A 20,257-nucleotide genomic window follows, 5' to 3' on the forward strand; every position below is an offset into this window, starting at 1 on the left:
TCTGACAAACAATTTGCACAGATTAAAACCCCGAAGCTTCGCTGCAGAGGTATTTATCTGCGCCATAAAAGCAGTAGCCAGGCTCAAGCTTGTTAATTAAAAAGACAAAAGCCCATATAACGTCTCTGTTAAATTGGATTATGGAACACTAAAAATAAATCCATGTTTACTGGTAACAAAAAGCCCCTTTTCCCCAGCGAGGACAGGGTTTCTCTCTGTTTTAACCGGCAGAGGGGGCCGGCAGGGCTGCGCTGCCACGGCCCCGGCAAAGCCCAGCTCTCCTTCCCCAGGCTCGACCCCAGGCTTTGCTGCAGCCGCAGAAGCATTAATGGGGGCAAAAATCCAGATTTGCCTCCCCCACCCCCCACCCCCAAGCTCCTGTTGGCCCAAGGATCCGCGTTTCCAGACCTCGTTTCCTCCTCTGATGCAGCACCAGCTCTCAGAGCAGCATGGAAATTTTACACTGACACTTTTTGACTGATCGAGGTGCTTAATATCAGCCGGGTCCCAGGTCCGGGCTCCCCACAGCTGCTCTCCCGTTATCTCCTTGATAAATGCAGAGACATCACATTGTGCTCTGGTGTGGAACGGTAATGCTGAAGTGACAGCTTTTTTTGTAAGCCTCAGGTATTTATCTTCTTTTTTTTTTTTTTGTGGCCAGCTCTAGGTTAAAGGAGATGTCTCCCGCAGACTAAAAGTGGATAGAGAAAAATCCACAGAAAACCAAAAAAACCCATAGTACAGACCAAGGCAGTCTCCTGTGTCCGGAGTTTAAAGGTAGAAAAGCTCCAAGGACGTGAAAACTGGTTCATAGTACAGAGAAACAGAGAAAATTCTGCGTTTTTTTCCCTGCAGAAAACCTCCCAGCGCTTTGAAGCGCAGCAGCTCTGAGAAGCAAGGAGAGCAGCTGTGCGATGAGCTTGCCCGTTCTCTGCCCAGCCTCGGCAAGCCGGTGTCCCCGCGGGGGGGTCCCTAGGGTGATGCCACGAGCGCACAGGCAGAGCGGATACCATCGGGACCGTGAGCCAAAACAAGCCATCCCAGAGCCAGGGCAGGCTGCCTGGGGCATGCAGCCCGCTCCTCCCGCTTGCCAGCTGCCACCCTGGCACACAGCTGGCAGGAGGGCACCCACTGATGCCACACAGACAAGGGATGGTGGCACCGCTCCTGGTGACAGAGGGGCTGCTCCTCTGCTGCGTCCCTTTGTGCTGGGTAACAAAGAGACAGGCAATATCTGCACGCGGTTCCCCGCGGCACGACTCAGGCTTCACCCAGCTGCTGTCCCTGTCCCCAACTCCCCAGGGCTGGAATGGAGGTCCGGGACCTCCGTGGGGATTGGCAATGGGTCCGTCACCTCCATGGGCCGCCCTGGAGGTCCGGGACCTCCACGGGGATTGGCAATGGGTCCGTCACCTCCGTGCGCCGCCCTGGAGGTCCGGGACCTCTGCGGGGATTGGCAATGGGTCCGTCACCTCCGTGAGCCGCCCTGGAGGTCCGGGACCTCCACGGGGATTGGCAATGGGTCCGTCACCTCCATGAGCCGCCCTGGAGGTCCGGGACCTCCACGGGGATTGGCAATGGGTCCGTCACCTCCATGGGCCGCCCTGGAGGTCCGGGACCTCTGCAGGGACTGGCAATGGGTCCGTCACCTCCATGGGCCGCCCTGGAGGTCCGGGACCTCCACGGGGATTGGCAATGGGTCCGTCACCTCCATGAGCCGCCCTGGAGGTCCGGGACCTCCACGGGGATTGGCAATGGGTCCGTCACCTCCATGAGCCGCCCTGGAGGTCCGGGACCTCCACGGGGATTGGCAATGGGTCCGTCACCTCCATGAGCCGCCCTGGAGGTCCAGGACCTCCACGGGGATTGGCAATGGGTCTGTCACCTCCATGAGCCGCCCTGGAGGTCCAGGACCTCCACGGGGATTGGCAATGGGTCCGTCACCTCCATGAGCCGCCCTGGAGGTCCGGGACCTCCGCGGGGATTGGCAATGGGTCCATCACCTCCATGGGCTGCCCCTGCTTTGGATCGGTTTGTACAGGCAATGGACATCAGTGTCTCATGGGGACACAGCGGGGGCTCAGTCCCCTGCCAGCCCCCCAGGATGCCCTGCTCACACCTCTGCTCTTCTGCACAGCCTTCCCTGGCCAGCAATAAGGCAGCCCTGCCCACAGTGGGGTGAAGGACCTGCCCCACGCCACGGGCAGCTCCAGAGCTCACACGCAGCCACCCACAGCCCCCGCAGGCAGCGCTGGCACGAGCAGCGGCCTTGGACTTCAGCTTCCCACATGTAAACAGAGACTCCCCCTTCCTGCCCGCGGCTTCCTTCAGGTGCGCAGGCAGATAACATTGTCTGGCTGGGGAAAACAAGCCGTCTCCATCCCCGATGGAAACAGAAATCCTCCTGTCGCAGTGCGAGCGATGCCACCCACCCTTCTCCTGCAACAGCTGGCCTAAGGGGCCCCTGCAGCACAGCCCCCCCCCAGCAAGATGCAGTACGGCCCCTCCTCACCCCCAGCCCCGTTTATACGACGCCAACTAAATGAGGCACAGCCGAGATAGACCCACCTAACAATGGGGCTTGGTTTTGGCCAGCCCAGGGCCAGCCCGAAGCCCAGGGGCTCTCCGAGTACCCTTGGTGCTGGCTGCTGCGGGTGAGCTGCAGCACAAACGCCCCGGTTTATTTCTTTTATTTAATAACTGCTTCCAAAAGGTGTCCCAGCCCTTGGACGGGGGAGGCGGGGGAGAGCAGCTCTCACGCTTCGGGGCTGCAAGTGTAATATCTTAAAAAAGCACCGTGTATTTTGTCCCTTTCCCTGGGCTCTCCATGCGTTTGGATAAAGCTAAAGCATTTGGGAGACTAAACGGACCGAAGCTGAAGACGACAATTTAGGGATTGGGGGGCGGATTTTGGGATTTAGGGACTGGGTAGGGCGGAGCGGGTGCTCCTGGGGCTGCACGGCCCCATCCCGGCCCTGGGGTCAGACACGGATGTCAGAGCCACGGCTTCCCTTTCACAGGAACAGAAATGCTTCATCGCTACCAATAAAAACCTGGAAATGCCACAAAATGCACCCTGGAGCATTGGAAAGTCCAGAAGAGACGAAGGCTCCTCCACGGGTGACTTTGTGCCGTTGCTGCTGATGGTGACAAGGCTGGATTTCAGCGTTGGCATCAAGGGATGCGCAGCTCTGGGGACAACACTGCTATTCGGGCTGCAAAATGTGAGACCTCAGATTCTCCCAATTAAGCACGTTACCTGCGAAAAAAAATGTTACCACACCATTCCTGATTTTTCTGGGATTCTTGCACAGATTTTTCAAAAATGGAGCCCAAATCGTGGCTTTCCAATAATTTCACATGTCCTTCTCTCTGTCCATACATCCCTTCGCAAGGCGCCGAGCACGAGGACAGCTTGTGGCGGGACGGCCGGTGCCGGCAGCGTGTCCAGAGAGGATGGAGCAGAAGCGTGGTCCGTGTTGGACCACAAACAGGGATGTAATCGCACGAGCTGCTTTCCTGTGGAATTGCACCGACTGAGCAGGATTGGATTTTGCTCATGATGATGGAGCTCAACCCGGGCTGGGTTATTGCTGACTCAAAATAACAGATTTTTGACATGGTCTCCTCTCCCCTTCAGCTGAATCCCAGAATGGCAGGGGTGGGAAGGGCCCTCTGGAGATCACCCAGTCCCACCCCCTGCCAGAGCAGGGTCACCCACAGCAGGTGGCACAGGAACGCCTCCAGGCGGGGTTGGGATGTCTCCAGAGACGGAGACTCCACCACCTCTCTGGGCAGCCTGTGCCAGGGCTCTGCCACCCTCTAAGTCTTCCCTCGTGTTGAGATGGAATTTCCCGTGTCCCAGTTTGTGCCCGTTACCCCTCGTCCTGTCGCCGGGCATCACTGAGAACACCCTGGCCCCATCCTCCTGACACCCCCCCTTTAGCTATTGATGAGCATTGGTGAGATCCCCTCTCAGCCTGCTCTTCTCCAGGCCCCAGGGCTCCCAGCCTTTCCTCAGCACAGAGACGCTCCAGTCCCTTGGTCATCTCCGTAGCCTCCGCTGGACTCTCTCCGGTCTCTGAAGCCTGGGCTGAACCCTTCTGTTGCTATGGCTCAGGGAGCAAACCATCTCCCGGAGCCCCAGCCCCAGCACACAAGCTCTGCTTCGCCCACTCCCCAGGGATATTTACGGCACAAAACCTTCGCGGTGCTGGGGAGAGGCTGCTTCCCAGTGGCCGAGGCTCCAGAATTTGGGATCCTGCCGCAGCGTGGCGTGGGGGGACAGGCTCGGGGAGGACGGGGGAACAAAACGCAGCCGTGCTCCATCTTTCCAACCTCGGGAGCCTTGCAGAAGCGGTTGCTCATCCCCTTGATTGCCACGTAAACGCGCGAGGAACCAGCCCTTCTGACGTGCAGGCAGAGGAACATACGGCCCAGCGTACGCAAATGCATTGTCCCTCGAAGCATAAAGCAGAGGGGGTTTCTGGTGAACATTTCTGAGCAGAACAGCGGGCAGAAATGTAAAAAAAAAAAAAAAAAAAAAAAAATGGCAGCAAATCAAGTCCTGAGTAGATCTGCAGTATCTAGGTTACCTTAATTATGTTCGGCTAAATATGGATGCCAATTAATTAGAGGGCTGCTGATTTCCAAAGAAAATTAGTTTACTCTTAATGAGCTAATCAGTCCCTATTTGAAAAAAAAAAAAAAAAGAAATTATTAGATTGCACGAAGGCGTGTGCAGCCACTTGACATGGAGTGCCAAGGTCTGCTCCGGCCAGGATTTATTGGGCGCAATATTGCCAGGATTTCCACCCGCGGCTGATGATCCCTTCGGAACAGGTTGCAAACGGCATCGCACTCCTTCTGCTCTTATCCCGCTGGGACGGGACTACGCTTGCCAGGAAAAAAAAACAAAGGGTAATTTGCTGGCAATACCGGTTATTAGCTTGGGATTTAGGACCGCGAGCAAGTGGTGTGTGGATGGGCATCCTCGCAGCTCGGGCTCGGTGGCCTGGGGAGGGAGGCAGGGATGGAGGCTGGAGCGCTCCGAGTGCTCAGACAAAGCTCCTGGTTTTCCGAATATTAACAGGAGTCAAGCTGTGCGCTGCAATTAAGACACTGATTATCATTTCTTCCATCTGTAGCTGATTCTATTCCAGAAATTAAAGAGAAATTCGAAAGAGATGGGAACGTTACCCGGGGAAAGTGTCTAAGAGGAACGCCAGGGCATGGGGAGACGGGGTGCGGAGGGGCTCGGAGGGGAGCACTCCTCCATCCCACCGCCCCAGCTCTGCCACATTCCCCTCCCAGATGGAAATCCTGGATGGAAGTCCGTGATGTTGCTGTCCGACAACCACCTTCTCCCCATGCACGTCGTACGTCTTCATACACGGTGTGTCTTCAAGTGACATGGAGTAGGTGCATCCTTAAGGGGAGCGAGCGCAGCTCCTCCCATGTCAGAAATACTCCTGAGAATGAGTGACTCGGAGCCCTGTGTCCCCTCCTGTAGCCCAAGAGCCGTGGGATGACGGCAGGATGCCCAGGGATGGGATGTGGGTACCAGCCTGGAGCTGCCGGTCCACACGCTGGAGCACCAGCGGGAGAGCAGTGGCATCCCTGCAACCATGGTACCCTGCGGCAGAGCCCTGCGCTCACGTTTGGGCAGCAAAGCAGAGCAAAGGTAATATTTATTTCATGTTCAAGGTCGCTGCTGCCCGGCTTTTCCTCCGAGAGACGCATCTCTGCGTTGCACGGCTGTTTGCACACCAAGCGTGGTCCCCCGGGGGCCGCTTCTGAAGCATCGGCTGAATTTCTCGGAATGTAAAATTGCACGAGCCAGAGATGTGCGGATTCACGTGGGTACTCAGGCAAAGAGCCGGGGAAAGCCTCAGCTGTGGAAGCAAAAGCACAGCGCGGTGGGGAGAAAGGACGCGGGCCGCAAACCGGCTTGAGAGCGCAGACACAAAGAGGACTGCCAGGGCGCAGCACACGGCTCCCGGGCACTGGCTGCTCGCAGGGGGCTATGGCTTGGTGATGGGGTCTTAAAAATAAACCTTACGTGAGGTGGCATCTGCTGGAGTGCACAGAGCAAAAGCCCCTTTGGTTCTGCAATGGGAAAACCGGGTGCGCAGCCGCGGCCTCCCCCTCAGGCTGTCCGGGGCGTGAAGCTTGAGGGCTGAACATCATATGGACAAGCTCAAATAAAGGACAAGGACAGGTACCTGCTCGGCAGGACGAGGGGCTCCCCTGGGACTCCCCTGCTTCCCGGCAGCTGTGTCAGTGAAAATATGGGGGTCACAAACCCGAGCGGCCTCTGGCCCTGCGGAGGGGCAGGATGGAGCTGTGCCCAGCGCCCGCCCTGCCATCACGTGCTCGCCGAGAGATGCCAAAAATGCCGGCGCAAAGAGAAGCCTTTAACAAATGTTTCCTTTTCTTCCTGAAGAACAAACCCAATTCACTAAGGCGGCTGTAAATCCTCCCTTCCCCGCACAAGAAAACCCCAGTAAAGGACAGCAGAGGTTTCCACGCATCCCGCGGCAGGAGGGGATTCCCAGGATGGAGCGTACATCCACAGACCCGCGCTTAGGGACCGGCTCCAGATCGGAGTCACCTCCGCCGGGGCCAAACCTCTTACCTGCTCAAGGGGGATGACGAGGAAGGAGCCCCCGCCGGCGCTCTCCGTCACGATGGCGAGGAAGCGGGCGTTGACGGCGCAGAAGTGGTTGTCATGGACGTTCTTGGTGATGGGGATGCCATCGAAGCAGTGCTCCCGGCTCGCCACTTTCCCATAGACGTTCCGAAACTTGGAGCTGCGGTACTGCGGGCGCCATGACATCTGCCAGGCAAACACAGAGGGGTTAGCCTTCCAAAAATACCCCGCCCGGCCTGTTTCCCAGTTGCTTCCCAGTTTCCAACCCGCGCTGCTATAGGGGTTGTGCCTGACGAGGCACAGCAGTATCGGCGCAGCCCAGGTCTGCAAATATAACACACTCGAAAAAATGTACCCCGGTGCAAGGTACAACTCACACAAGGCATTAAAAGGCTCTCGACTGTTGCAAAATTTAAGCTGATCTCCTTTTCAGCACGAACTGCTTATCTAGAACACACAGCGCTACTACTTCATGCGCAGATGACAAACCAATTAAGGCTTTTAATGCGATGACTTGGAAACGGATTGGCCTGGCCCACATGAAAGCACGCATCAGGGCAGAATAAGAGCACTTAGGCAGGGAGCGAGCATCGGGGAGCCGGTACACCCTGTGTTCAGCTCTCTCAGCTTCTTTCGCATGGATCTCCCCGCGTGGGGTAACCCGCAGCGTCGCGGGAGCACGTGCTGCAGGCCGGCTGCCATTGCTCCCAACAGCGAGCGAGGTGCTCCCAGGGATCCCACCAGCTGATCCCGGCGGACCAGGGATCCCAAGGACCCACCAGCTCGTCCTGCTTCCCCATAGCAAGTCCGAGCGCCGCAGCTGCATGCGCAGAGGTGAGCACCCTTCTGCTTGTCCTCGCTACTTTGCTTTTTCTAAGTGGGGAAAAAAAAAAAAAAAAAAGAAAAAGACTGGTTTTTTTCATTTCGGTCTTCTTTTGAACAATCCTTATGGTAGCGCAAGTGTTCATGATAAAATCTATAAAGATTTAAGGCACACTGAGTGTGCAGAACAGCATAAGCGTTTAAGCCACCTTAGAGGAAGATAAGTACTCCGCTCTATCCAAACACATGGTAATTGCCTGAGGACTTGTCGCCGCTCACGTCTCCGTAACCAGCATCTATTGACAAAAGCCTGTAAGTGCGTACTTAAACCCTGGGTCATCTGCTGAGAGCATCTCTCAGCGTGGGGCAACACCAGAGAAACGCGCCGGTGGCTGCTCCGACCCTACATAACTCCGGCTGAGGCCATGCTTCGCCCCAAACTCAACGCCCATGCACAGCGTTGGGAGCACGGCGTGTTTGAGCAGCAGCTCCTGAATCCGAAAGGGGAATTTCGGACTTTCAGACTGGAACTTCAGCTTTAAGACTGGAAACAGTAGGTAGTGTTCCCATCTCTTACGAGTGAGCCCGACGGCAGGATTAACTCCTGGCTGTGGGGCAAAAGGCAGCGAGGAGCAGCAGAAGGTGACAGCCTGCACTGTGCCTTGTAGGGCTGGTGTCCAGGGACAGGTCGCAGTGACCTCGTGTGAGCAGAGCCCCGCTGAAGCCGATATTCCTCCCAGCATCTGATGCCTTGCCCCCAGGAAACCTGCCCGTAGGCAGAGTCCTGAGCGAGGGGTCAGCCTCTTCTCCCAAGGAACAGGCGATGGGACAAGAGGAAACGGCCTCAAGTTGCGCAAAGGAAGGGTTAGATTGGATATTAGGAAGGCTTTCTTCACTGAAAAGGTTATCAAACATTGGCCCAGGCTGCCCAGGGCAGTGGTGGAGTCACCATCCCTGGAGGAATTTAAAAGCCGGGCAGACGTGGTGCTGAGGGACATGGTGGTGGGCTTGGCAGCACTGGGTTGATGGTTGGACTCAATGATCTGAAAGGTCGCTTCCAACCCAGGCAGTTCTATGATTCCACGATCCCGCTGGGCTGCCTTGACCCCGTTAATCACACCAAAATCCCCGCTCTATTTTCATAGAATCATAGAATAACAGAATGGTTCAGGTTGGAGGGACCTTAAAGATCATCTAGTTCCAACCCAGGGCAGGGACACCTCCCGCTGGGGATTTTCCATCCCCCCAGCCGCACACACTGCCAGCATCCTTCCGAGGACGCCCGGCAGCACCAGGGCTGCATGTTTGACGCGGAGGCGATGCTGTCGGCAGTCCCCACGCTGCAAAGAAGGAAAAAAGGACACAGATTCTGGAGGATTTAACCCAAAACGAGAGCAGAGAGGCATTTTTGGCTGGAAAGGCTTCTGCTCTGAAAAAATGCAGACTCACGTCCAACAACGCGCTGTGAATCTTTGCCAAACCTACCCAAGCGGTCGGAGTCAGGCAGGGCAAGGAAAAACACCCCGACCGCAGCTTGAGGAGTGGCTTTCAAGAGTTTCACTAAGTCTTACATTTTCCTTTGTCTCAACAGATGAGTTCTCATATTGAAATTAATTCCTTTACAATATTAAGAAAAGCACAAAAATGCATTTCCATATTTTTTTAAGCTCTTGATTTGCTCCACGATCCTGGCACTTTGACTGTGCCCCTCTGCTCCGGACCTATTGAAAAGCAAAGCCCCAGATTCTACAGAAAGAGCCTTTTGCTGAATCCTTCTCCCACTAAACTTTTCAGGTGCCTCGTAGCATACCCCCATGCAGGAGAAAACCCACGGACTCCCCTGCGGAAACCCCTCCTGCCACGCAGGGGGTAGCAGAAGAGGGGGCTCCCAATATTTGCTCCATCCAGAAATTCAACTTGAACAAGTTGCTGCCAAAGAAATCACCAGCACAAACGAGCTCCGCACATCCTGGAGATGTGTTTTTACCCTTAACGCGGGTCCTCGTGGGTGTGCTATGGATGCTCCCTACCCGCCGCGGTCCCCAGGACCTCAGTGTTTTTACATCTCTCTTTTTCCCCAGCTCTCCCTGTTTTATTCTTTCACCGAAAACTGGGCAAGCCCCCATGCAGCCCCCCGCCACGCCGGGAGGAAGCAATAAGCTCAAGTGCCTGTTTCGCTGGAGAAATCCAGAGTTTCTTTCCTTTAACCTCAGCCCGTATTTCCTGTAAGCAGCGTCCCATCACCCTGGGGATGCAGACAGCCCCGAAACGCCGGCAAAATCCCTGGCAAGGGGCTTGGGGCTGCCCAGAGCTGACATTGTGTGGTGGGTGGCTCCCAGCCAGGTCCTTTCCTGCAGATTTCTGGTTTTGTCAGCCGGTGGAGGCTTTCCCGCGCCAAAAATAGCTTCCGTGACCCATGGGAGAGCTGGGAGCGCTCACGGGGGTCCCAGCCCCGCCGGCTGCAGGGAGCATCAGCCTTCGGATGGAGAGGGTGCTGCGGTGCGGCAGGAGCGGGGAAAAGCAGCTGACGGGACACTTACACATCAACGTTGGTTTTGGTTTGAAAAAGAAAAAGTTCAGCATCCTTTGCCCCTTCGCCTGGCTCCGAAGCCGGCTGCTCCTGCTGGCAGTTTGTCCCGTCGCCGGAGCAAAGCCCCCAAGAGGTGGGCGGGCAGGCAAAGTCCACCGTCAAAACATCATCATCTGCATGTCTGGTTCTTCAGCAGATGGCTTTGGCAGAGGCCGCGCTCTCCCGCTGGAAAGCGTCCCAGGGAAAGCGGGGTCTTGCTCCGCCGTGCTGTTCACACCTCCGGGTTTGGCACGTGGAGGTGCTGCCGGCTCCGGCGGGATCTGCACACCCTGGGCTGCCACGCTTCACCCAAACCCCTTTCCCCGTGGAGCCTGCTGGGCTGCAGGAGGCATCGCCTGCAAATAAAAGCCTAGAAATATTTTCCGGCCAAGAAAATATCACTGGTTTCCCATTGCGTTATCCCATTGGGGTGTTTTTGTGACCGATGTTTCCGTTCCCCGGATTCATGAAAACTTTGAGTTTCCAGGCAGATGCCAGCTTTATTTTTCCATTTAGTTTTATCATTTGCTCCTCCATTCATTTTTCCCCACTACATATACTTAAACCTTCTCTTTGAAGCTAGTGTTATCTCATGGGGCTTCCAAGCATCCAGGGGATGGAGGAAGGGGCAGGAGCCCTTTGGTTTCCGCTGGCAGCCCATGGTGGCCATAGCACTGAGCCCATGGCAGGGACACCAGGGACACCTGGGTCCAATGTGGAAAGATTTCCCTGGCACCCGGCTGCTCCCGAAGGATGTGAAGGAGAAGAGCGCAAGCCCACATGCAAGGCCACCAAGCCACCTTAAGGATGCCAAGAAGAAGAAAGTCAATGAAAAACCAACGTGCAAAGGGTCGACGGGTTGCACGTGGGAAGTCTTCCCAGCAAAATCCACGGTTTCACAAGAAACACCACTTCTATGATGGGAAACAGTTGAAAACAAATCAAAATTTCTAGCCAGGAGGATGAAAATCTCTTATCCCACAAGCTCCGCAACCCAGGACAGAGGTATAGTTTCAAATGGGAAATAGTTTTGTTATTTACTTATTTCTTTTCCCCCCGTGTGCTGCTTTGCAGAGTCCTTCGCTCCCCGGGGTTTCCGGGCTCGGAGGGGGCACGCTGGAGTTCGGCGCTGGACAAACATCCTTTTTCCTGGCTGAGCCAGTGAAGGCTTTTGAAGAGGAGGAGGGGATGGAGAGGAGAGGGGGGATGCAGAGACGCTTCGGATGCCGGCAGGACGCGGCTCAGCGTTCCCCTCCGGCACCGAGGAATTTGCAGGTGGTGCGGACATTTCCCAGCCAGGGAGGAAAACAGCCCCTTCCCCAAAGGAGTTCGACTCGGGCGAGACAAAGCAGGAGAGGAAAGGCTGGAAAAAGCCACCCAGCCGCAGTCCCACGCCGGCCCCTCTGCTTCCTCCCGGGGGGGACGGCGACAGCAGCCAGGGGCTTCGCGCGGGTATTTGCGTGCGGAGACCGCAGTGCCCCACGTCCCACGGGGTGTGGGGAGAGGTGGCCATGACCTGATCACGGTGACATCCTTGTGGCAAGGCCTCCATGTGCCAGGGGACAGGGACCTCCCCCAAAACTCAGAGAGAAACATTCCGTTTGCTGTCTTCCCCTTGAATTTAAAGCCTTGCTCCGTCTGCGTTTCAGCAACTGTGGAAATGAACAGCCCCAAACTCTTGGGGGTTTTGTTCCAAATTTCTTTTCCTTTTTCTCCTCCCTTACACGCTATTTGCAGGGTTTTGACTTAAATTTTGCAAAATTGTGTCTGTTCAGAACCTATCGTTTTCATTGCAAATTATTTTCCCCCTACAAATACCCTTCTCTCTGCTCTCGAAGAGAAAAATGGAAAAAAAAAAAACCAAACACAAACTCGGGGTGAATTCAGGGATGCTCGTGAGCCCCCAGCCATCACCCCGCAGCCGACGGGTGCGCTGCTGCCCACTGCTCTCTGGGAAGACGGACGATGCTGGAAGACCAAAAAAATCCTGGGAATTTTTCATGCCCTGGGCACTTGCACGAAGCCACAGGTGTCTCTGCAGCCTCTGTCAGCCCCAGCTCGGACCGAACTCGCGGCAGGGAGGGACCAGCTCCTGTCACCGTACGATGCGCCACGTCCAGCAATTCTGGAAGTTATTACCCAGAGCATTTGCAAGGCTATAATACATAATTTTTATGAAACTCACTTTTTGGGTAATTCTCTACATTCTGCTGACACTAATGGGCATTTTTATTTTTCCATCACCTCACTCTCAATGGCTTAGATGCATTAAAAAAAAAATATTATTGATTTACTGGAGTCATTTCCATCCATCTCCAGCATCGCACTAATGTGCCAGCGTTTCCAAGGTTCATTCTAGTTCTGCATTATTGTTGGACTCTGGTTTTAAATTTCATTACAAAACTCCTCCCTCGTTTTAAGTTGAGCAGAACTTACATGAAAAAGGAGAATGCTATAAAGCACTTTGAAGCGAGGCGATAAAACAAATCACATCCCAAATCACCACATTCAGCATCAGCATTAACTTCATGAGACAAACAGCGGCAGAGAAATTCTCTGCTCCGCCCCGGCGTTTTTGGGCTCATTGCAATTTTTTACTTATTTAAGTGCTTGAGGGGAAGAGCGTGTCCCAAAATCCCAAGCTGGAAGGTGGAAATCTCTTTGCCAACAATAGTTTTAGCAGGATATGGGTGTGCTGGGAAGCCCGGAGCAGGGATACAGGCCAGTGCAGAGCATCTCTTTCCCCTTCCTCTCCTTCCCCTGCACCCCCCAGCAGCCCCGGGGTGGGGGGAGGACGGCAGCGCTGCCATCCCGCTCCTGCTCTCCAAACAAAAGAACAAAGCAGCTCATTGAGGTTTCATAATCGGAGCAAGGATATCTGCCACCGCCGGGCGTCTGCGCCGAGCCGGGCACCCCAGCTGGGAGGGCGGAATATCCCTCCTTTAGCAAAAAATATTTCATTGGAGGAGAAATGCAGAGGAGAGCCGGACTGTTTCTGTGGGTCATCGCGTCGGTTTTGGTGCTGTTCCTCAAAACCAGAGGAAAACACGCAGATCCGGAGGTGGGGAAAGACCCCAGGGGCAATATTCTAGGCAAGGAGCCCGGCGTTTGCGGCTCTGGGTGAACCTGCCGCGCTGCCTGGCACCTTTGCAGAGTTGCGTTAATATCTTACCCTGACCTTGCTCCACTGCAAAAGCAGATACGGGGAGAAGATGGACAGGAGCACGCAACGTAGGTCGGTTAGCAAGAGCTTTTCTATCTACCATAGGGCTGGATTAAGGCGACGATGCGGAGGAGCGGCTGCAGCCCCGTACCAGAGAAGGGACGGGCAACTTTTCCTCTCCGAGAGCGCGGGCTGGACCGTGCGTGGAGGTTGCAGAGAGCTGGCTTCCCTCTTTTTCCCCACCTATCCCAGGAGCTGGAATATCGCACCTGCGTACCATGCCAGCAAGTCATGGAGCGGGGCAGGGAGCTCCGCGGGATGAGGAATGGGCTGCGGAGGGGACAGACCTGCCCCGGGCACTCTGCGAGCTCCTGCTTCTTGCAGGGTGGGGAAATAAGCTTTTAAGTGAGTGTCTCAGGCTTCTCATTAAAAAAAAAATAACAAAACCACCCAAAACCCAATATTTTTTTTTTTTTGCAGGCTTTTCTCTGGGATGGAGGGCTGGTACCCACCCTGCCGCCCCCATCAGCCAGGCAGAGCGGATGCCGTGGGGCAGTGGGACCTGACCCCCGTGTCCCAGCAGCACGCACAAAACCCCCCGAGGAGCAGCTCTGCCCGCGTCCCCTGAGAACGGCACTGCCCTTCGCCTGGAGAAAAAAAGAAAGGGAGCCAAAAAGAAAGAACCCAGCCCCTCTTTGGAAGCTTTTCTGATCTGCTGGCAGCTCCAGCCTTTGCCTACCAGCAGCAGCAGGACACAGCTCTTGTCTCAACGTGTTTATTTTTAAATGCATCTTTTCAAGCATCGGGAGCCTTGGCAACAGCAGCCGGGAGGGAGAGCTTGCGCAAAGAGCCCCCGACGCCGCAATAGGCAGTTACAGTGGACTGTAATCCCTAAAAAATCTGTATATCCTATATATAGCGCCGATTAATCTGCCTCAATCATGAAAGCTTTCAGAGAAATTAATTTCTGCCTTCACCTGCAGACGAAGCAGGCGTTTGGGGGGGGTTGGCAAGCCCTTTCTGCTTCACGCTGGGGAGTGACAAGGGGGCTGGGGCACCTACAGCGGCTCTTTGGGTAACCGCGATGGCACGTAGCATCCCCCACGGCCGTAGGGAGGTTTTTAATAGGAGACCAGTGCTCTTTCACCCTGACTGTCCGACTTATTGTTCTGCCCACCGTTACGTATCAGGGCTACGGTTGACTAGCAAGAAAAAAAATATTTGCATGAAAAAGTGCGTTGGGAAAAGGAAATCCAAGACTTGTTTTTTGCCTAGAAAAAATGGGGCTTTCAGGAGAGGTTTTGTGGCATTACAGGACAGAGTGCCTTTCCAAAATCACACTTTTTTCTCACCTCCTCCTGGGTCAGGCAGGGGTTCTGGAGAGCATTCCCCATCTGGGGCTTTCCAGTTAAAGTCAAGGCGCAGTTTTGCATGAAGGAAACCAAAGACAACTGCAACCTGCCCCCTCATTGCCCCTGTACCCCCCCTGCACGGGGTTATTTTCCCTCCCTGCTCTCCAGAGCCAACATGTGCATCCCCGGGAGCCGCTGGGCCGGAGTTATTTTCCATCAGAAAGGTCAGCAGTGCGCGAGTTTGACATTTCGGGTATTGATCAGCCATTAAGGCAACAAAGCGGAACTGTGCAAAACCAAGAGCTGCTTTTTGGCAGGTCTTAACCGAGGAGATGGCTGCGTTGGTAAGGAAGCACAGGGCTGGCCGTCCCGCCCCCCCCAGCCCTGCCCGGGGACACTCCTCACAGCTCCCGTGTGCAGAGAGCGGGGAAGAAAACAAAATAGCTCACCAGGGCTTATTTTAGAGGGAAAAACCCACTACCAGACTCGCTGCCATGCCACGCTCCTGAGTGCCCTGCCTTCCAGGACAGAGTCATCGTCCCCAAAGTCCCCGCGAGGAGGGCATGACCCTGCTCCGGTCCCGATGCTCCTCCACAGCCGGTGAGCATCGACGCTGGGAGATTTAGGAGCCTCACGGCTGAGGCGGGGGGGTTAAAATCCTTCCCAAAGGGGCCATTTTGGCCGTGGACTTGAGGGGGAGCCCAGGAACCACAACGGGGACCTGCGCCTGCGGGGCGCTGGGATGAGCTCAGACCCTAAACCACCACCGGCAAACGGCAAAGCGCCCATCCCTGCAATCGCTCCGGGGTGGGGGAGCCCCCGCAAAGCCACCTCCCCCCCCCACCCCAACCCCAACCCCATCCCCGCTCGCTTTGCTTGAGCAAAGCCGCTATTTCTTTCACCCGGAGGAGGGGAAAATGCAGAAGCGGGCTGCGGCAGGACGGTGTCACCCCAAGACGTGTCCTGCCCCGGCTCCTCCGGCCACGGAGCTCGGGGTCTGCTCAGTGCATGCCCGGTGCGTTGAGCAAAGCATTTATGTAGGATTTATGCTGCTGGAATCCACTCCCTAAAGAAAAGCTTGAAATTAAACAGCTATATTTTGATAAGATACCCAGCATTGCCAAAATTAGTCATCAAATGCTTATTGTTCCATGCACATTAGATTAGAGCTAAACAAATGCTGATTTTAATCTCTCCGCTACTCTAATGCTCCGATGCTTCTCAATTCAACCTTGAAAACGGCTTTTGTTCACATTAATGGCTTTCATGCTAACGAGGCTGGGTAAGATTTAACATTTAGGCACATCCCGTTCTTCATTTTCATAACAATTCCGCCACAGCGAGCAACACATGTTCGCAGTGTGCAGGCGTAATTCGGGCACCGAACGCGTCTGCGAGGCCAGCGTCAGCATCGCCGCAGGATCGATGCTTCGGCCGGGGCACCCGGCTGCATTTCCAGCCCCGACTTGACATTGAAAGCAGGCTAAGAAACGCCGAGGCTCCGGTGTAAAATAAGTGGTTTCTCTTCTGTGCCAAGGGACCTACCGAGCACAGCCGGCCAGTTGGGCTCTTGGCTTGCTTGGGCTCAGCTGCTGTTTCTACGCATCTCTCTGTCCCAGCCTTATTAAAATGCCCTGCGCGGGACACTCACCAGGCTGCCGTGCTTGCTTCCCAGCACGCTAGACTTGTGGAGGTCTCTCATTGACTCGACAAAAGCTCTGTGCAGAGAGGGAAAGCAAAAACATTCAATTCACCATCCCGGGAGGCTGAGATAAAACACACAAACCCTTCCTGCCTCTCTGCCCCACGGCGTTGAGCAACGCGTGGCAGGATCCGACCCCCACGGGGCTGCTCCCGGGCAAGTTTGGCACCAGCCGGAGCATCGCCGGTGGCAGGGCACGAGGCTGAGCCCCACGAGACACCAGCCATCACGCCGACCCCCATGTCCTCCTCCCCGGTGACTGCCAGCCCCGTTTAGGATAATTACGCAGTGCCGCCTACTTTCTTCTAGAGAACAAAGTCATCCCAACACAAACAGCGTTTGCTCCTGAGACCGTTCGCAAATGGAGACATTTACGTACACAGCACATTACCTGACTCATGCGCAGCCCGGTAACGTGCTCATTAACCTGTCCAGAGACCCCGGGATCAGCAGCGGGGTGTAAAGCAACATCTATTCATACACCCAGGTAAAGTTTGCCGGCGAGTCAGCTGCTCAGAGCCCCCAAAGCACCAGCACGGGCACGACTGCCCCTCGCGGGCCGTCGCCGGGGCAGGATCAGCCCCAAACCCTGCATGGGAACGATGTGACACAGCAGCGGGGCCACAGCGGCTGCGACAGGCGAGGGGCTGGTCCATGCAACCTCCCCCGGGCAGCCCCTTCCTTGGGGAAACAGAGAAGGTGGGACACAGATCAGATTTTTTTCTGGAAGGACATGGATCTGTTGGAAGGGGTCCAGCAGAGGGCCATGAAGATGATCCGAGGGCTGGAGCCCCTCTGCTGTGGGGACAGGCTAAGAGAGCTGGGGGGGTTCAGTCTGGAGAAGAGAAGGCTCCGGGGAGACCTTCCAGCCCCTTCCAGTCCCTAAAGGGGACTTCCAGGAAGGATGGGGAGGGACTCTGGAGCAGGGAGCGTAATGATAGGATGGGGGGTAACGGCTTCAAACTGGAAGAGGGGAGATTTAGATGAGAAGTTTGGAAGAAATTCTTGGCTGTGAGGGCGCTGAGCCCCTGGCCCAGGTTGCCCAGAGAAGCTGTGGCTGCCCCATCCCTGGAGGGGTTCAAGGCCAGGTTGGACGGGGCTTGGAGCAACCTGGGCTGGTGGGAGGTGTCCCTGCCCAGGGCAGGGGGTGGCACTGGGGGGCTTTAAGGTTCCTTCAACACAAACCACTCTGTGATTCTATGATTTTCAGCGCAACGGGCTTTTGCAAGCACCAGAAATGGGGGGGGTTGCACTCAGCCGTGGGGAAAAGCCATTTTGTGCTCTGCCATGGAGCAAATTTGTTAAATGGTGCAATTTCAAAGGCTTCAATTTTAGAATTGTGCTTCTCTGCAAGAAGCGCTTGCTTGACTTTGGAAAAGAGGGAGGCTGCGTGGCATCCAGCACAGGCTGATGGAGGCAACTTGTGGATGCGTTCCCAGCCTGCGTCCCCCTGAGGAGCGGCCCCAGGCGTTGGGGACGGCGGCCAGAGCCCCGCACACCCGCACCAGGGTGACGACACACACGGCACAGCAGCCATGACCACCAGAGCCCCAAAACCAACCCTGCCGGCCTGAGAAAGTTACAGGAGGGAGTTTGATAGTTGTATGAGGTCGGTTCGGGATTATATATTGACCACTAAAAAGCAGATTATGGGTATTTATGAGACAGGCAAAACTGCACATCCCATTACAGAATAACTATGTCGATAATGAAGGATAAAGCTTCCCGTTAGGCCTCCACGCAGCTATTAAGGTTTGGACGGCTGGGTAGCTTTGAATCCAAGAAAACATCAGCAGTGCTGCGGGACCTCATCCATCTCACGCTGCTGTGGGAGCGCGGTGGCTCCCAGGACGGGGGGGGGATGACAGTCACAGCTCTACCCCCACCTCAGCACTGGCCCCCAGGGGGGACTCACCCAGACCCCTACAAGCTCCCCCCCCCAGCTGCCAGCGGGCAGAAATGCTGCCTGGAAACGCTCCGTTGCTGGCACCAGGGACACAGTCCCAAATGCCATCAGCGTCTCGAAGGTGCTTTTTTCTTTTAGACCAAGTTTTTCCCTGCATGTTGTGACCCCTCGTCAAAAAATGGATTATACATGTTCCAAAGTGGTTACAAATATTCAAGAACAAAGAAAAGAGTATCTCCTTGGGAAGATGCTCTTTTCTCCTGGTCCTGATGTGGGTTTGATCCCCACGAAAAGCTGATAAGCAGTTGCATAATTTTTGCTGTCTTGTCACAAGGCGGAGCCCCGGGGTGCTGCGCCGGGCAGAGCCCAGCAGCCCGCAGAGCTGTGGGCACGCCGCTGCTCGCCCCGCGCCAGCCGATGCCGCGCGAGGCCGCGTCCCTCCCCGCGACGCGCACCCACGGCAGGGAGAAGTGCCGCCGGCCTCCTCTCCCCCCGGCAGAGCGGGGAACCAGCCGTGTTGATCCTCCTGCCCCCGTCCCGCCCCACCAGCTCCGTTTTCACTGTCTCCTGCCGGGATGCGATGCTGGAGCGTCTGTCCCACGGCTCGTGCATGTTCATACCACTGACGAGAGACCCCATCCGCCCCAGCCCAACCAGCCCTTGACACGTACCTAGTCCATGGAGCAGGGGAGAGCCCTTCAGCCTGCTCTTCACAACACTTCGTATACTATCTCCTACAGCAACCAGCAAAACGCCTTGTTTTCTCCTTATTTATGCATCTGGCTAATGGCACAGCAGCTGGAGCGGCAGAGGGAAGCTGAGCGAATGGCTTCAGCTCTGCACCCGGCCGCAGGAAACACCTTTGGGCTCTAATAAACACCGGAATAAATGCAAAGAGAACATTCCTATAAAACAGGCTGTCATGTTCCCATCCCCTCTGTCCTGCTGGACTTCGCCCTGCCCAGCACAGCCGGGGAGCAGTGGTGGGGACGAGCTCACGGGGGACACGGCAAAGCTAAAAACTCTGCTGGGGGGCAAGCGGAGGCAGCTGGGGAGGGGCGCAGGACATAGCTCGGGTCTCACCCCGTGCAGCACCCCATGGCAGCTCCCCACCAGCAGCAGCAGCCCAGGACACAGGCTGCTCGGCGGCGGGGGATGCTGCCAGCCCATGGGAAGGCATAACGCTGGCACGTGGGACACCCACAGCTCAGCAGAGCCCCCGGACCAAACATCGCATTAAGGGTGCGTTAAAAAATCAGACACGGGGTTTGATGCTGAATTCGCTGTGTCCTTACTCGTGGGGGCTTGCTTTTGCCTGTTTGCTATAGCGAATGGCGAGATGATGGCTTTAATTGCCTTGCAGTGCGGGAGCACCCGCCCTGACGTGGCCTGGCTGCCTCCTTCATGGGTGACCTGGTACCATCCGCTCGTGCTGTGCCCCAGGAAGGTGCCCCCCACCAACGCATCCACACCCCAAACCTCTCCCCCCAGCAGGGATGGCACCGGAGGGGGACGGACCCTGCTGACACCGAGTCCAACAGCAAGATACAAGGGCTGCATTACATGAGGAAGAAGTTCTTTACATGAAGGGTGGTGAGACACTGGCCCAGGTTGCCCAGGCAGGTGGTGGGGGCCCCATCCCTGGAGACACTCAAGGCCAGGCTGGATGAGGCTCTGAGCGACCTGATCTAGTTGAAGATGTCCCTGGTCACTGCAGGGGGGTTGGAGTAGATGACCTTTAAAGGTCCCTTCCAACCCAACACATTCTACGATTCTATGATTCTGCAGGGGCAGTGGCTGCACTCAAGGGATGCATTTGGGCTGCCCTGATCCAAGGAGCCGCAGCAGGGCTGCTGTGAAGCTCCGTGGGGTGGTGTCCCCCCGCGAGGAGGTGACACTCAGGCGGGCGGGCAAGAGCCTGGGCATCCCCCAGGCTCGCTCTGCCCCATGTGCCCGCAGCCCACAGCCCTGCCAGAGCCGCCCAGGCATGAGGGTCAGGGACAGCAGCGCTTTGGGGTGCTCCAGAAGGCAGTTTCCAAGGTTGTGCTGCAAATCCAGATGTCCCTGCAGTGGCTGTGTCCTACAGGAGCG

General features: G+C 56.0%; 1 protein-coding gene across 4 annotated transcripts in view; it reads right to left on the minus strand.

The window, feature by feature from the left end:
* CORO2B (coronin 2B) overlaps positions 1–20,257 on the minus strand; it is a 47,335-nt gene that overhangs the window by 16,758 nt on the left and 10,320 nt on the right. For 2 of the 4 annotated variants that reach the window (XM_074600513.1, XM_074600511.1), the window contains exons 3-4: positions 16,210–16,276; positions 6,638–6,838 (exon numbers count right to left, since the gene is read on the minus strand). In XM_074600513.1, the coding sequence (XP_074456614.1) occupies positions 6,638–6,838; positions 16,210–16,260 (252 nt within the window). In that variant the 5' untranslated portion in view covers positions 16,261–16,276. The remainder of the gene's footprint in view (positions 1–6,637; positions 6,839–16,209; positions 16,277–20,257) is intronic. The other 2 variants (XM_074600514.1, XM_074600512.1) reach the window with 1 other exon arrangement.

The sequence above is a fragment of the Larus michahellis genome, chromosome 9 (assembly GCF_964199755.1).
Source record: "Larus michahellis chromosome 9, bLarMic1.1, whole genome shotgun sequence".
NCBI lineage: Eukaryota > Metazoa > Chordata > Aves > Charadriiformes > Laridae > Larus > Larus michahellis.